This window comes from Diadema setosum, chromosome 7, assembly GCF_964275005.1.
Source record: "Diadema setosum chromosome 7, eeDiaSeto1, whole genome shotgun sequence".
Taxonomy (NCBI): Eukaryota; Metazoa; Echinodermata; class Echinoidea; order Diadematoida; family Diadematidae; genus Diadema; species Diadema setosum.
In genome coordinates, this window is record NC_092691.1 from 41,452,058 (window position 1) to 41,467,844 (window position 15,787).

At 36.7% G+C, this 15,787-nt stretch overlaps 1 protein-coding gene across 1 annotated transcript in view; it reads left to right on the forward strand.

Moving 5' to 3' along the window:
* The window catches only part of LOC140231255 (uncharacterized), a 53,402-nt gene extending 45,940 nt beyond the window's left edge, over window positions 1-7,462 (forward strand). The window contains exons 7-8 of the mRNA XM_072311403.1: window positions 6,009-6,220; window positions 6,882-7,462. Of these exons, the coding sequence (XP_072167504.1) occupies window positions 6,009-6,220; window positions 6,882-6,990 (321 nt within the window). The 3' untranslated portion in view covers window positions 6,991-7,462. The remainder of the gene's footprint in view (window positions 1-6,008; window positions 6,221-6,881) is intronic.
* The last annotated feature ends 8,325 nt before the right edge of the window (window positions 7,463-15,787 follow it).

The following is a 15,787-nucleotide window of genomic DNA, read 5'->3' on the forward strand; positions in this document are numbered from 1 at the left end:
ACATAAACAAAGCTGACGATGATGTCTCGGAGAAAATGAACGAAATATTTGACCAGCTTTGTACTATTATTTAAAACAGTTTCATTTTTAGAAAAGGTAAGTCAGGTTCATTGAATGAGTGAGCACATCAGCTGATATGCTTTACTTGTTATTACAGTTTCAAGGATCTTCAATAGAAGACATTCGTTATTGTCTGCCATATAGGTCTGTTATTTGAAAATCACTAAAACTCACTCATATAGCAGTGCAATAAATGAACAGTCTTTACTCAAGATTTGAAGTCATGAGAAATCAATTGTTTGTTGGGTTTTTTATCAAAATGGAAGGCCTACATAAACTGCATATTCTCTGTGCAGTGATAATATGGCCACTACCCAGAGGTCAAATTTTATGGAGATTGGATAAATTTGAAGACAATGGTCAACAACTTTACCTTGTTGAGAGAGATCCTTTCCTTTTCAGCTTAGAAATCAAAGTTTCATGATATCATTCACACTCAGTAACTAATCTTGATTCCTCTCTGCTGTGTTAAACATGTAAATGATTGCTTCATTATAGGATGAGCACAGGTCAGTATTTGTCTTTGGGAAATGAGTCTTCCTGTGATAGAGGGAGGAACCTATTCAAGGAAAACGTATCCTCAGACACCTGTCTATTATATGAGAGCAAATACAGAGAGCAGTCAAAATATCCACCGTCAGACATGACGTTCACAAGAGCATATGCTCTTGCCCCTATTTACAGAGTCAATATAACTTGTGTGAAGAGGCCATTCAGAAGGGAACTCTTCAAATCAAGATGTAGCAATGCCAGAATTTCATTATCTTCGTCCACTGTAAGATTACGCACTTTCTTTGTTGAGGGAGGTATATAGAGGAGAGAGACATAACCCAAAATGTTATCCATGCAAATCCAAACATGTTGCCGTGGTAGCGACCGCAGCCGTGCTGGGACTAGAGATGACAGATGAAGAAGAAAAGACGACGCACGATCGATCATTCTTTAAGATGAGGATGAATGGAGGGAGAGAGGAAAAGAAGAAGGATAGAAAAAAAATGAGAACTGTATATTTTGATTTTGCAAACAGTATTCCAGGACTTCTTAACCTCCACAACCTACATGTTTGTTGAGTCAATATGGGGAAGAGATCTGGCAAATATTGAATATCTCGTGCAACCAACACTTCCATCTTCCATTCTGTCCTATTCTTCTAAAAGCTCTGAGGCTCATCCCGAAACATTTGCCCAACTAACACAAGTTTTCCCCATATGATACAGCTTACCCGGTATACTCTTAAATTTTTGTCTTTGCAACATGGGCCTGTATAATGTACTGATATTACGATGCAAGCACATTCAGCACAAATTGACTGTTAAAACAAACAGACAAAAAAAGACATGATTTCAGCTGATTGATGAATTGTTTCTATGTATGCTGTGCAGTGGATATTTGCTACAAACTTTCTTGAGATAGGGCCAGGACTTGCCTACTTCAAATAATGCAGCTGTTGAGTACCTTAGACTAGAGTGTGAGATTCTATTCACTTGGAATAATAATGGCTTGTAGATGCGAAGTCAAGATTCTTTGTTGAAGTAGAACTCTGAAACAAATTTTGAGTCTTTTCTCTGGATTCAGCCATTATCTACCGTATTCTCCCAAGCTGAGAGTATTTTAGATTAGGTATTGAACGTTGTTTATAAAGGAAAGATTAGGTATTGAACGTTGTTTATAAAGGAGAGAATTCCAAACTGGACAGTCCCAGATTGAGCCTGTACGTTGGAATTTTACTCTAGTCAATCCTTCCAACCATTTGGCATTTTGTCAAAGAAATAGTTGCAGTCCTCATAGGAGCACACATGTGATTTTTTTTTTTTTGTTAGCTTTTGTTCTGATTTGGTATGTTTTTTATCTATTTGGTTTTTCATGGGAATGTTGTTTAAAGATCATGAAAAAAATGAGACATTTCTGGGGCATTTCTGTAATATTGTCCCCTCACAGTTCTCTTTTCTTTTTCATATTATAAGCCCTGCTTGGAATGTTATCAAAATGTTCGGTGATAGAAATATACAGTATATGATATGTTTGGTTTATGGTAGCTGGAATCCTGCCAAAAGAAAGTCACAGCTGCGTGGTATACAGGGGGTCACCATATGATCTTACCCCTGCAGGTATACATCATCCAGAAAGAAGATGTGTGTGTACGTCTCACTGTCTGTAGTGTGTGTGTGTACACAGTTACTGTATGACCCCCCAAAAAACTTGCTGGATATCACCTACTCCTAGTGTATTCGAAAATGTGCTAGTAGGACAAGTGAGAAATCAGTAGAAAAGATATATCAAATCATCCATTTGGTGACAAGACATTGCATCTTAATTGGCCCCAAAACCTGCACTCAAATTTGAATATATATCAATAATGCTGTTCGGAGTTTTAGAACACTAGAATTATCAATGTAATCCAAAACAATGTTTCTAGTATGATTTTTGCAACCGCTTGGCCGATTTAAAAAATTCAAAAAGATTTGTGAATGGGAATAGTAGGACTTTCATTCTACACTAATTTTTCCTTGCCTAATGTCATTTTGAAAAATCACCTAAAATGCCTATTTCTGCGTTATTCGACATCAACATTGATGTTACTCTGTGAAAATGTTGTGAAAATTAACACTTTTTTTTTGCTCTCCCGAAAATTTGTGATGTTGAGATATGAGATCTTGTCATCTCAGAAACAATATTTCATACAAAAAGAAATGAGTCAGTCTATAAAGAAACCAGTGAGTAAACCTTGACATTTCATAAATGATGGCTTCTTTTAGATGTTTTACAACAGGGCTGGAGCCCCCAAACTTTCCCCCATCGTGATATGTAGAAAGATGAGTGTTTGTGAAAGAGATATTTTACCCCCTTAGTTTAACAAGGAACAGATAGTGACCAACCAATCTCCATCACGTTTTTTAGTCCCCTCACAAAGAAAACAAACCGTCAAGAAAAAGGGCACCTTTTGTTGACTGTGTTTATTCAGTCAACATCAATTTCTGATGGACTTTTTAATAGAATGAAATTGAAAACCTTTGCCCTGGAGGTGTTTTTCCAGTTTTTTTGAGACTGAAACTGACTTGTATGATGCTGAGGTGTAGGGATAAAATAGTGCAAATAAATTGTTTTTTATAGTCTGTATGATATCGAATTTGGCACTTCTTGAATTGGGAGTTTAAAGCTGTAAATGGAATTATTTCAGTGTGGATATTTCCAAGGTTGTCATGGTTTATTTACAGAAGAAATGAAATAATAACATGGCCATATTTTGTGAGATATCTAGATACAGTGAGTGATCCCCTCATCTGCAGTATTTTTGACAACCAAAGTTTGCATTAAAAAAAAAAAAGTAAGAATGGTCCAGCATGAAAATTTCAAGGGGAATTTACCCTAAATAGATACTCATGTGAATACAGTGACTGCAAAAATTAGAAGAAGATGTCAATGATGTGAAGGGTAATTGGACAGGGTCCATTCAAAAGTTTTATTTCTGCAGTTTTGGTTGAGTCAATGTGCTGTCATCTCTTGAAGAAGGAGGTATGTTAAGTGCTCTTTCATTATGCCAGAAAAAAAAAAAGAAACAAGTGGAATCTCTCCCATATGATTTCTGTTTATCATTCCACTACTGTGACAACCGGAACTGGTAAAGCTTTCTAATCCAGAGATGATACCACATGGATCAAACAAAAAATTTTACAAAGTCATAACTTTTGAACAGGGTTTCCAAATTCCTTCAAACTTCGCAGATGTGTTCTAGTTCTACTGATTTTTCTGCATTCATTATAATATATTAATCCTCACGGATATAGAACTATAGGATAAATTCCCCATGACGGCTAGGTCGAGCATCCAGACCCACAGGGTTAGATTCAGATCTGAAGCCCCTGGAATCAATAGGTCTACTACAGGGAATATGACTACACTACCAGTATTTACTTCACATCATCTTGCTAGTTGGTAGGATGTTCTATCAGTAGAGAACATGTTTGAGGGTCTAAATTTGACTCCTCCCCAGATAGCCCTTACCAGGAGATGACTCCTAGGCAAGTTCAGTCGATTCCCTCTGGTACAGTAGATCTGTAAATCATGCATCAATAGTCATCGACCTCACCTCAGGAAAGAGCAAAGCATCACAAAATGAGGCAAAATTTGCTTACAGTTTGCTCCAGAACATATGGATGGGTTGAGTTTGAAATATGTTGTTTGTTTGTTTTCATACAACTAAATGAACTTTATTTTGTATTTCAATCAATTCCCATGAAAAGGGGAAAAGAGAAAATTATGTGAGAGAAGAAAAAAAAACACTTTGACAAAGATAAGGAAGATGAGCAGGTGATGGAATGAGTTAGAGACAAGTTGGTCTTAATTCTATGTCATAACAATAGAGAAAGACAGGGCAGAAGAAGGAAAAACACACCAAAACATATCATATATGTTACCTGCTGCTACTACCATTTCTATTACAACTTACTTCTTGACATTTTTGTATTCATTTTTTGTTCTTTCATCATTTTAGTGGTATCATATATATTCTTCTTTTTTTTCAATCCTCTTTCTGTCCCTCTTTCTATTTCATTCATTCATTGATACCATACGGCAAACATGTCACATCCATACCATTTACTCACTATTACTCCATATAGTAGAAACTGAAGTAGAAACCAAAAGAAGTGAGGAACATCCTTCACCTGGTTCTCTTGTGTCTTTATGTTTCTGTTTCATGCTCTACAAATACAGTGTATGTTAATTCTAAATCAGAAATATATCATACTACAGTTTAAAAAAATGATCCTTGACTTCCTTCCCCCCTTTCTCCACTGGTTTCACAAATCATCTCTTTCCCACTGTGCATTGAAGTAATGTGCGAGATATTTTCAGCTCTCGCTTAGAGATATTTTCAGTTCTTGGCTGAGAATGTAGGTCAGTGAAGTAAACCCAGTGGGCACAGACTGTGTGCCTGTCAGCCATAAACCTTCTGAAATAATTGCAAGAAAACATTTCCTGATTCCTTGCAATCAATGATGGCAGGGTCCAGCCTATCAGGGGCTTTTAGAGTGGATGTAAATCATTTGTCTCACTGGGTGATGCAGGTAGAGAGAGTTAGGTATCAGGTGGTAAAACCAATATTTTCTCTTGTGTTTTTCTTCTAACATTCAATATTTTGTGGCTGGCCAATGCATATTTTCTCTGCAAAGTCATTCCACTGTTAACCTACAAAAATGATAATAACAATATTTATAACAAATACTGCTACCAACAGTGCTCTTGCCAGTAGGTTTGTTTTGATGTCATACCATCATGTAAAATAGAAAACAATACAGTCAAAACTGTCTGTAGCAGCCATCCAAGGAAGACAAAAAGAGTACATACAGCAGGTGTAGACATGGCTGCAATACAGAGATGGCCACTATAGGCAGGTTCTCCAAAAATATTGTGTATTACTTAGGGCCTACATGTACATGTGTGTGTTATGTCAGTGTATGCAATTATGTATAAGAACTTACATGTGCATGTACAGTAATGTGTAAGTATGTATGTGTTGATACCTTGAACAATGCCATTATTTACATTGTTATTGATCACTAGCTTGCATACAGCAAGCAAGTTTTTCGCAAGTGCATTACTATGCCTGAATGGCGGGTGACTGCAGCAATGGTGATTACTGAAGTGTTTGCCATGCAAACTGTAACTCGTTTAATGTAAATTACTGAGATTCAGTGATGAAATAGATAATACAGGAATCTTTGGAATAAAGTTAACTAAATATGCCAAATTTGTCATCCTCAGGCACATTATGCCATACACTTGAATGAATGAATGAATGAATGAGCTAGATAAATTTTTTATCTTCCATCCATTGTGTATGCATAATTATGCACTGCTGTTTTGTGGAAGAACACTGGAATTCGGATATGCTTGATAAAACATTCTACCTTGATTTTTTTTTTTTTTCACTTTCTAATATCATGCAGAGTGCAACCAGGAAAGTGGCATCCAAAATCCCAGTAAGATCCGGGTCACTGACCAGAAAGTCCTCTTCACACCTCACAGCAGCAGGACCAACATCAAACTTTGCCATGGCAACGGGGTCATCATCACCAGAGCAGCCAGCAGCCTCAAGGAGCACCGTCTCTCCAAGCCAGAGAAGCTTTGATGAAGAACCTGGAGGGAGGTCAATCCTCAAGTAAGGACAAGAAATAAACCATTTCAAAGTCACTGCAACCATTTGTCATAGTCTGGTGTTTGATTTTATATGAGGTATAATACTTCTCATACTAGACCACTTTATCTCAAGATATTTGCACTGGTTCTGAATGTTGGGGGGGGGGGATAAAAATCAAACCCCAAATGAAATGTCCCAGTGAGCAGCTTGTTTGCTGCCCAGCAAAAAATCACAAAAGTAAATATCATTCCGTCATATGAAAGAGCTTTCAAAATTCTGTCGAATTAAGTTACAACCAGAATAAGGCCCTTTAGCCAGGCAGGCGACGAACTGTGATCGATCAAAATTTCTTTTGTACCTAATCATGAGCACTACCTTCTTGATACATTATGTCTCATCAAAATCTTTCCTTCTTTGGAGGTCTTGTGTGGCTATTTTCAGCCCTCTTTACTCATGAAACATAATAAACAGATCCCAAAGTGATATGAGTTGACAGCATCTTGAGGTACATGTATTCACTGCGTTTGACCAGATTCACAATGATATGAGCCTCTTAGCCTTCTATTTCCAAACAAATTTGATTCTCATCCCATAAACATTTACAAACAAAAAGTAATAAAAAGAGAAAATTCAATCCTTAGTTGTAATTTGAAACTAATTTTCTTCAAAAATTTGACCTCAGGGCAATGACGCATTTGTCACGACTGAAGATGCTTGTTGCCGTGGATACATCATCATCTGTCTCAAGAACCCAAGGAGTAGAGCCGCAGTTATCATCAGGAACACAATGATATTTTTACTGATGCTTAGTGTCTAGTTGATGTGATGGATCATGGGAGTTTGCACACACAGACAACTTTTATGTCTCTGTAATCCTTTATTCATCAAAGGCTTTATTCATCGAAGGCTTTACTCCAGGCATTGTTTGCTCAGGGTTAGCTGTCTGTTTTTGTGTTCCTTCCATACACTCTTAACCCCCACAGTGTGATGTTGGAGGAAAATTCCACTTGTGGAAATTCTGAGATTCTAGGTCCCTTGGCCAAGGGCCTGAGTGAACTACTGCAATTGCTTTTCTGTTGTGTATCGTCCAGTGTACATCATGTGTTGTAGTCATCCATTCGTGTGTCATCAGTAAACTATTTGCTTTTTTGTCTTCTCTTAAAACCCATGTTGGAATGTTGACTATATGTGACAAGCAGCATTCTTGGAGGTAGGACAGGAAAAGTTGTTCCCATGGTTCAGATGGCCCAATGGGGGTCCAGGAGTGTGGCCCAATGGGGGCCCAGGAGTAGGACCCAACGTGTGTAAATTCAAAGAGCTGCTATGTCACATTACAAATAAAACAGGGAGATGAAAGGCTGTAGTACAGAAGTTTTCTCAACAGGACATTTTTAGAATTAACATTTATTATTTATTGACTGCAAACCTATATGATAGCCTAAATATTTGATGAATATATTTTTCAAAGCCCGTTAAGTATTCCCAGTGGCCAGTTACAAATATATCTATCTGTGAATAGTCAGAATCCAGACAACAAATAAAAATGTTGTTTTCATATATTCCAATATTGCACAGTATTAGTTGCTTTGGAATGTTCAAGTCAAGTCAAAATATATTTCCCTTTTTCAACAGAACACAACTTAACAAGGTATCAGATTTGGATGATGAAGCAGTGAAATCAATGGCCAACTATTCTTATCCATTTGCTTGCCATAACGATGAAAGTTAAATCTAATGCATGATTAGCGCAAATGTTCCTTCACTATCTTATATAACTACATACAGCACAAAGAGTCTTTCATTAGTTATACATTTCTTGGAACTTGCAGAAAGGGCATGAGCTCAAATGCCAACCCAAAATTCAATTCTTAATCTGATTTGTATATTGAAGTACATTGTAGTTTTTAAAGCTTCATACAAGAAAGGTCCAAGATCACCCAGAAAGATGTAAAGGAGCTGAAACCTTCTGTCAGTGACATCACCTGTGTGCCAATTTTCTCTTTTAGTAATCGCTGCAGATAATGTCATTCGCAAGGCATTTAGGAGTTGCTGAAATGAACACCTTCACAACATGTATTGTTTTATATTTATTTATTGTACTCACATCAGCTGTCAGTGCAACCATGTACTGTAAAAGTGGAAATTTTCACGGTACTGAAATTTTTGCACATTTTGTGCAACCAGAAGCCAGCGCGAAGATAAAAACACACAAATATTTTTAAATGTTAACATGTTTCACGAATACATGTCTTGTTTCCGTGGAATTAAAAACATGGGAAAGTCGTCCTACCCAGCCTAGCACAAAAAATCGCTCTCGTGAAACTAAACATGTTTACAGTACTCCAGTGGTCAAGCCACAGTTAACAACACCTTGAAAGATTTACTATATAGATTAAGGCTTGAAAGTACTAGTAGTATGCATTGAAAATTTACCAATGGAGTCAATATAGGTTTGCTGAAACTTTGTAGTAGCTTGGTGTGTACTCTCTTCACAGTGTTAAATCATTATGCTAATTTGACAGATCAGTTATATTATTTTATCTTATTGCAGCTCAACTCCCAGATATTTTGTATTTCATTATCTCATTACAGTGATAAACAGTCAGACCAATGTTCAGACTGAGTGCTAATGAGTGCAAATGGCCAAACCATTCTTGAGTATGTAGAAAGGCAGATTAACCTGTTCCATGCCAAATTCTTAAATCCCTATAGATTTAATACACATCCCGCCAGATTCCCATAGGGAATGAGTTAAGAAATATTATCCAAATGTGCCTCAGTATGTATTCCTATGCAGATATATGACTGTTGTCTGAGCAAAATATGACAGTATTGGTCTTGTAGGAGGATTAATAGTGAGCATTCCAGTGTGTAAGCCAGGTCGTATTAAAAATGTTTGAGCTATATCTTTACAGAAATGACTATTTTGTGGTCAAAGTAAGATTCAAATTCAAAGCAAGTCAAGTGCCTCTAGATGTCATTTTCAACATTCATAATCATTTGTCTGAAGCAGCTCATATTTCCATCTTTGTTTCAGCAACATGGACTTGTAAATTCTACACCCAGTGCCAAACTGCAGAAACCTATAAAGAAAAGTTGTGCAAGTTGGAAAATAAGAAAGACTGCAGCAAACTGAATGTGTAGTGAACTGAAGATAGAAGTACTTCTGTTAAGTTTCTCAGTGAGCCAGCATTGTCACTAGCATGCCAGTAAAAAGTAGTGCCTCATATAGTACTGAAAAAAAAAAGCAAGCTGTATTCTTTGTTACATTTTATGACCTTCTGTGTTGTGTGAAACATAATACACCGCATTTTCTTATCAAGAGATGTGAATGGAAGTTTTGACTGCCAATGTTTGTCTAAGATCATTTCCCATGGTGCCAGCCCTGTTTTGACCCTCCCCCTTCATTTTGAGAAATATTAATGTGCTCAAATAGTTAGCCACTTTCTGATGGCAATGAATTGGTCCAGTCTTTGGGAGTTTTTCAGAGCTTATGAATGTATTCACGAGCACTAATTTGTTTTCATTGTAGTCTGCAAAATTACAACAAAAAATGTTCAACTCTCGCATTTACTGAGAGATAACTATGTACCAACAGTATTTGTATTACAAGTAACTGAACAGTACTCGTGTAAAATACTAATTGCTCATTGAGGCAAAGCACGAAACTTCTGCTATTAAACATATATTTTCTATCCAAAAGTTTCATTGAGTAGCATGTTTTAAGATGCAAATTCCCTCTCACCACTTTTTCCCAGAGTTTGTTAATGTACATGGTTACTTTTTGTGTGTGTGTGTGTGTGTGTGTGTGTGTGTGAGTGTGTGTAAATTTATATTTTATTTGGTAGCATACATGTAGTCACAATAAACAAGTCATACAAAGAGTTCTGATATTGGAAATTTCTTGATTTTCGCTAAACATAGATACATGTGTATGTGTACACACACACACATACACATGAATGTGTAAATTTGCAACTGCCATGGCAGATGCTGCTGGTATTTAGAAGGTGTCTTTCATTTTCACATTTGATGATTGCTGTATCTCTGAAATATGATGTATATGTCATAGAGAATCACACTATATTGTAAAAGAAAATATCATGCTATGTTGGTAAAGCAAGCTGGAATTCTGTGTAGAATCCATTAATGGAATCAGTACTTAGCATCAATACGTTACACATTTGTATATACATATGTAATATGCTTGATTAGCTGGGATGCAGAGTATTACATCATGCATTCATGTTTCCAAAGTGAATAAAGTAAGTAAATGAAATAAAGAAAATTATCACAACAAAGCAGTACAAGTGTATCAGGGAAATAATATGTATTTCAAGTTTCAGATATTGAATCTTGCTCAACCACACAGAAATATCATACAGACACTTAGTGCACGTATGCAAACATATCTAAATGCACCAAAAGGCTCTACTTGGACTTTTATAAGTTCACTGATAAGTTTCCCAACACATGCAGTACAATATTGCATCATAACATACATTCTGCTAGCTAAAATGGATGATAATGATGCAGTACAATTGCAGCATAACATACATTCCACTAGCTAAAATGGATTTATGATACTGTGTGTGATAATAGCTTTGGTATCTGTGTGGGTTTGTGGAATTATATCAAATTTCATGTCACTATTTTGCTGTGAATTGGTAAACCATGTTTCTTTTTGCTGTACATGTATTAAAACACTGCTACAGTTTACATATGTACTTTGTATGGAGTTTGATCTGTAGCTTTATGGGCAACAACTTGTATAGGTGCATTTGCCTGAACTGCTGCTATCTGTGTACAAAGTTTTCATGTCAAGTACTGACAATCTTTCCAGGAGAAAATTAAAGATTGGGGCATAGCAGTCCTACCATTCCAAATAAATTAAAAGGAAATCTCGCATGTGGTTATCATTCTTCAAATTTGTGTAAAAGAGGTCAGATAACAGCAGTTGATGTTCTTTTTGTGCAATGTTCTGTCAATGTAGGAGGTGAGTGTGACGTGTGAATTGTGACGGTGGTGTTGATTATAGAAGAAGAGCAAATATCTCACAGATACACAGCTTGTATAACTTTATGACAGGAAGAAAGACGGTGATTATTATGAGAGTATTTTTAGACACTGTTCCTCATTGATAATAACAAGGAAGCATCCTCGTTTCCTGATATAAATTGCATTAAGATTAAAAAAAAATGTACATCATAATTCCTTGTTACTGCCCTCCTACTCAGTGTGGTGTTAGGAGTTCTTCGATCTCCCATAATCTCCATCCATTTAACTTACTTGAGTTGACAATACGTTTAATACTATAATTACCCACTTCTAAATACCTCCACATGATGAGGTCATTTCAGACATTCACCCTGTAAGCTATAGTGGATCCACACTCACACAATTATGTAGATATCCTCAAGTGCTGAATTGGTGTACATGACTGATAATCACTAGAAAATTTGATTTAACCTGCTCTACATTTCTTAATGGAAAAATGCAATCCTGAAAGCAGAAATGTGGCTTGAAACAAAAACCAACTTGTACAATGTTTACTTTTGGTATGCCTTTAAAGTTTCAGGAAGATATAAGAAAGGAATACAAATTTTCATAGAGCATGAAATAGGCTTATGAACCACTATACTTTACAAGCATCATTAATGCCTACATGAAGATGGTAGAAGTAGTGATGACAAGGGTAAGTATCATTTGCATTAAGTTTATGTTGTTGCTTCTTTTACTGTGTATATGTTTGAGAAAGAGATGAGTGAAAGGTAGTATGTACAAATTCGAGAGAGTGGCGTGATTTAAACACACAAGTGGCACCCAAAATTTTGCATAATAAATGAGGCCCCTATTGGCCCGTGTTTCATTTGTGAGTGTGCTACAGTTTGCACAAGCTGATGTTACTCAATCTTCCTTCCCTCTCTCTCTCTCTCTCTCCATCCATCTATTTGTCTCTATCTATCTATCTATCTATCTATCTATCTATCTATCTATCTATCTATCTCTATCTGTCTATCTATCTATCTATCTATCTGTCTGTCTGTCTATCTATCTATCTATCTATCTATCTATCTATCTATCTATCTATTTACATGTCTGTATATCTCTCACTCTCATTTATGTATATGTCTATCTAGCTGGCTAGCTTTCTCTCTTTCTATCTATCTATCTGTCTATCTATCTATCTATCTATCTATCTATCTGTCTGTCTGTCTATCTATCTATCTATCTATCTATCTATCTATCTATCTATCTATCTATCTATCTATTTACATGTCTGTATATCTCTCACTCTCATTTATGTATATGTCTATCTAGCTGGCTAGCTTTCTCTCTTTCTATCCATCTATCTATCTATTTATCTGCAGTCCGTCTGTCTATATATATATATCTCCCTCACCCCCGCTTTTCATGTTCTCCTCTCAATTTGTGAATGTCTATCATTTTATGGCAAAAGTGTAGAGAAGACTAAGCATGTTTTTTTTATTTCTTGACGTTTGCATGACTATGTTTCTTCGTTGGATGAGTCTGCTTTCTGCGGAGCTGGTGAGGAGCAAACGGCCCACCCTGGCCCAACTATACTTTACTACCGATAGCCTTGAGTTAAGCCGAATATTCAATATTTGCCCCAATCACTCCCAAACACTTTCCGCTTTTCATACGTTAACTTCGTTTGGCACAGATGCAAACAAAGTCGAAAGACTACTCCAGTATCCGTCCACTTCACTTTACCACTGTCTATATGTAACCACTGGTGGTCGTGACGGCTGTAGGAAAAGAAAATCTATCAAACACATTCGCATATTAAAAAAAAAGCAAAATATAGCATACTTAATGCAAAATAATCACGCAACAAGATTGGTACTTCTTGTCTGAATATACATGTGTGTAGCCAATGCTCTGGTAGTGTTGCTATTTGATTTACAGAAGAAGAAAAAAAGAATCTTAAAGGGGATGGCTAGTAACCGATCAGTGGGAATGCTGAGGGATGATTGTTCCACTCCTTGTGGGATTCATTTAAGAGTACATTATATATATACTGTTGTGTGAAAAATATTTGCTTCAGAACGGTCTCATATTCAAGTAATGTGCAGATTAATGCCCCGTCACTGATCAGGCACGCTAACCTGGAAACATTAAATTGCACATTACTTGAATATGAGACCATTAATTCTGAAGCAAATAATTTTCACACAACAATAGATATATAATGTACTCTTAAATGAATCCCACACGGATTGGAACAATCATCCCCCAGCATTCCCACTGATTCCCACTGATCAGTTACTAGCCATCCCCTTTAAAGGTAAATGCAGTAAGGGCCCGAAAAAGAAGACATACGGTAAGATGCAAACTTCTTTTTATCCAAGAGATTTATAACGTCTGTTGTTTAATTACACATGAAATGAATGGAAGGAGAAAGAAAGAGGAATGTCTGTTGTATCCACAAACAATGTCGTTTTAGAACTATGTTACTGCATGAGACCTAAGCTTAGCTGTAATAGTCTGAAGGAATGGAGGAGAAACAACAAGATAATGTTAACTTCATGAAAATCACGAGGCAAATGGTGATGCCACTTCCTATTGCCCATGAGTCATTCCTCCTAACATTGCCTAACTTCTTGGAAAAAGCAACCACCATTCTTTGTGATGGTCAAGATAAAACTGCGTTCTGGAATTTCTCTTTGAAAAAATAAATAAATAAAAAATAAGGGGAGAATTTTCATGGGCTGAACAATCAATCCAAGGAGTCACTGTTTTAAAACATTTTTTGTCAACTTTCATAATTACGAACAACAAATAGGAAATGTTGCATGCACTTGAGTGAGAGTAGAAGCGTCATCTGTGCAAGCAGAAAAGAATGGTGCTGATAATCGCATGGAATGTAGTGGGTTCAGTCATGAATATGAGGCTGCTGTGATTGTACACTATCGGTGTATACATGTACCATCCATATATTTCATAATCCCACTCTACGGAGAATTAGATAATAGTCTGAAGCAGATATGAAATTCCTGGTAACGCTATATGAGGTCATAATGATAACATGACTGTATGTTTGAGCGCAATTCTTGAATAATGATATGAAAAGGTGTATGTGCGTGGGTTGAGCAGGGATTTCCACCTCCCTGGGTTGAGGCTCTATTATAGATATGGAGGCAGGGAAGAATGACATTTTAACACAGTCATGTTCAATGAATTTGTGGTTCTAACATGTCTAAAGTGAAACTTGAAGGGCGACTTTTATCGCTAATATTGCACATTATCAATGAAACTTACATAAAAAGTAATTACTGGTGCATGTTTAAGCAATTTCATTTTCGTTTGCATTGTGCACAGTTATGTTTATTCGCATGAAAATGTTCGAAAGCTCCCATACATTAGGCCCTCATACATTTCCTTTATGTTTATCGCAACTTCATCTGCTGCCGCCATATGCAGTGTGTTCGTGCTTGATGGAAACGAAGATTAAGTCGATTCGTATACAGTAAAAAAAAAAAAAAAAGCACAGATCACAATGTACTTGATCATGATTACAGTTTACACACGAGAGGTTTCTGGTTTTGTTGATGAGTTATTTCATTTGCTCCAGGTTTAAATTCGAGAATGTTATGCGGAAGTTAATCAGATCTTTTGAATGAAATTTCAAACACACAATGCCTGATGAAGGAAGTCTCCGAGATGAAATGCGACCGGAGAAAACGATCGCTTGTGCCAATTCTTTCTCTTTATAAAGAAAGGAAAAAATGTACAAATGCCATAAGGAAATCACGCGGAACCTTATTGCTCTTTGGCAGAAGGCAATTATTCGCTATGACGATTATTCAGTTGTTCCCCCCCCCCCCCCCTTCGTTTCCTTTCATAGTACAGTGAAACCCCGTTATAACGAGTTCGGTTATAACGAGGAACCGCTTATAACGAGGTAATCGCGTCGGTCCCGTTTTCCTTTGCGTGTAAACCTATGGCAGAACGAATCGGTTATAACGAGTTCGGTTATAACGAGATTCCGGTTATAACGAGGACAATTTCGATGCATCATGATAAAGAAAAACATAAGCAATTTGATCGGATATAACGAGGTTCCATTTCTTGACTAAATTGCCGCTTTCAAACACGCGACAAACGAAACCCTGAAAACCGAAATCACGCTATCCACGTCTTTTTCCGTTTTGCAGAGAACCGTTCCTTCCATGTTTTCTTCTAAATCACGCGATAATACACAGGAATGTCTTCCGATGTTCCTACTAAATCATTAAACATAATCATTCGATTTTCTTTTCCGCGAGACACGCGTGCGTGATATTAGGGCAGACCACACCGCAACGAGAAATAAAAAAGATAACGCATTCAAAAACTTTTCACGTAGCGACACTTGTGGCCAAAAATGGACAATTGGAATGCGTGTGCAACTCATTATTATATCCTTTCCATTTTTAGTTCCGACTTCCAGTTCTTTTGCTGCTTAGCAAATATGAGTGTGGATGATTAAAGCCGAAATAATTAATGAAATCATCGCGATCCCGTCGGGTGACAGTAGCGTAAAATAGTTGAATAGCGCATGTTAACCTCCTTAATCGGTGTTCA